We start from the raw sequence: 1,944 nt of genomic DNA on the forward strand, positions 1-1,944 counted from the left end.
TGGTTTTGGAATGGGGTATATGGATCAGGATCACTGTTGTTGTTCTCTCTGTATATATCATCTTGAGATATTTGTGGGTTTTCGGAAATTGTCCTAAAGCACAACCTCAACATTGTAAGAATATCTCTGTGTATATCATATTAGTCATATGATCTATATGCGTTCAGCAACTTTTCTATAGTACAATGCTTCTTGTTGTAAATTTATATGTATTATCCAATTTAAAGCAGTGGATCAATCCCAAGAATCAGCTCACTCAGAAGTGGCCGTTGGTGATTCGGTGGAGGAGCTTACAAGGAGAAGTATAGAAATAGTCGAACCTCCGCGATTGGCTCCGAGGACTCATGTGGTTGCGAAGGTAAATTTAAAGTCCGTTGTTGCGAAGGTGAAGCCAAAAAAGTTTTGGTGTTTCTGTTAACAACGAGCATGACTTGACTTGTCGAATGATTTGACGAAAGAATACATATACGTCTTGGTCGTATGTTACGGGAATAAACTATTCATATATGCTCCGATCAACTATCTATTTTGGTTGTGTTTTTTGAATATGGAACGATGATAATTGTTTTATATTGTCTAAATCTTCGTGTCGTGCGTACTTTTTATGTAAACTCCAAAGATATTGGGACGGCAACATTTGATACTGATTGTGATTATTCAAGAAGCCGTGCACTAACTCCTTTTATTTTACGAGGATATCGTTTAAAGTGACTTGGTTAGGAATACCTCATAGGGTCATAATCCATATTTATGACTCGCCAAAATAATTTAAGACTGCATTCCAAATAACAACGTCTTGAGTAAATTCTTGAGAAAGACGTTGTTGCCGCCTGCAATTTTGCATATATATGACCAGAATTAAATTGCACGAAACGTTTTGGTTCGTCGGTGAACAACCTTGAGAGCGACATTGTATCTTACTATTATTTTCTCTACTTTTTGTTTCTCTTAACTTGTAAAATTTTGAGTGTTTGCGGATCCGCTAACATATCAAGAGTTAACAATTTATTAATAACATATCAAGTTAACAATTCATTAATCTTATTTATATGATCATATTTTGGGAAATTTTCCCAAGTTAATTGTGATGTTACCTATGGATTAGCAAATTCACCTATATAGATTCTTCTCATTATGATAGGAAAATATATACATAGCAGCCATGTTTACATCAACATGTTTTCAAGTATTCAACATTCAAATGAAAATATATCTAAGTAAAACTTGTAAAATCACCGACACCGTCCCAACCCCAATATTTATACATGTATTCTCAAATTTTGCCATATGTTTTCTTTTCCAATTCAACCCCCACAGGGTGAACAAATTGCGTTGGTCACTCTAGACGCTCGGCCCGGATCATCTAACCCATCCGTCGTGGTACGGCGACTCTAACGTGTTTGCCATCCTCTTTTGCAGCTTAAGGTTCTTATAAAACTTCTTTATAAACTCTTCCGCTGCTTTATCCACCACATGATCGTGATCTCCTCCGTCTTCCAACGGGAACGGCGAATCCGTCACCCTAAGCTGTCTCACCGCCGGAGACATCATCAACGGTGACTCTCTGAGCGCTTTCGCCGCTCCCGTCTTCGTATCATTCTCTCCTAACAGCTCAAAAACCTTCTTAACCGCTGCCTCCACCGCAGCGTCTTCGTTGTCATAACCGCCGTGGACGCGGCGTTTGCGTTTGCACATAAAGGCTAAAGGGTCGTAGTCACGGACGCGTGTAGAGGAGTTTACGTCAGCACCGCCGATGGAGCTAGATCGGCGGCGGAGGTTAGTGATGGCTTTGTTGCCTCTCTTAAGCATTAGGTTTAAGTCGAGCATGAGCTTGCTTTTGACTGTACCGGTTTTTAAAACGCAGAAGACGATGCGGACGATTTCCCACAGCCTTTTGGCTGCGACTTGAGCGTTCTGTTCCATTTCCATGTATAAGCCTCTTTT

At 39.9% G+C, this 1,944-nt stretch overlaps 1 protein-coding gene across 1 annotated transcript; it reads right to left on the reverse strand.

Annotated features, from left to right (window-relative positions):
• On the reverse strand, nucleotides 1,102-1,938 carry LOC104717287. The gene has a single exon (XM_010434834.1). It carries the CDS (start codon nucleotides 1,927-1,929, stop codon nucleotides 1,360-1,362), a length of 570 nt encoding a protein of 189 aa, XP_010433136.1. The 5' UTR covers nucleotides 1,930-1,938; the 3' UTR covers nucleotides 1,102-1,359.

This window comes from Camelina sativa, chromosome 10, assembly GCF_000633955.1.
Source record: "Camelina sativa cultivar DH55 chromosome 10, Cs, whole genome shotgun sequence".
Classification (NCBI taxonomy): Eukaryota; Viridiplantae; Streptophyta; class Magnoliopsida; order Brassicales; family Brassicaceae; genus Camelina; species Camelina sativa.

Bases quoted from the DNA above. Each gene is read 5' to 3' on its own strand.
- LOC104717287 (XM_010434834.1), bottom strand. From the start codon at position 1,929: ATGGAAATGGAACAGAACGCTCAAGTCGCAGCCAAAAGGCTGTGGGAA.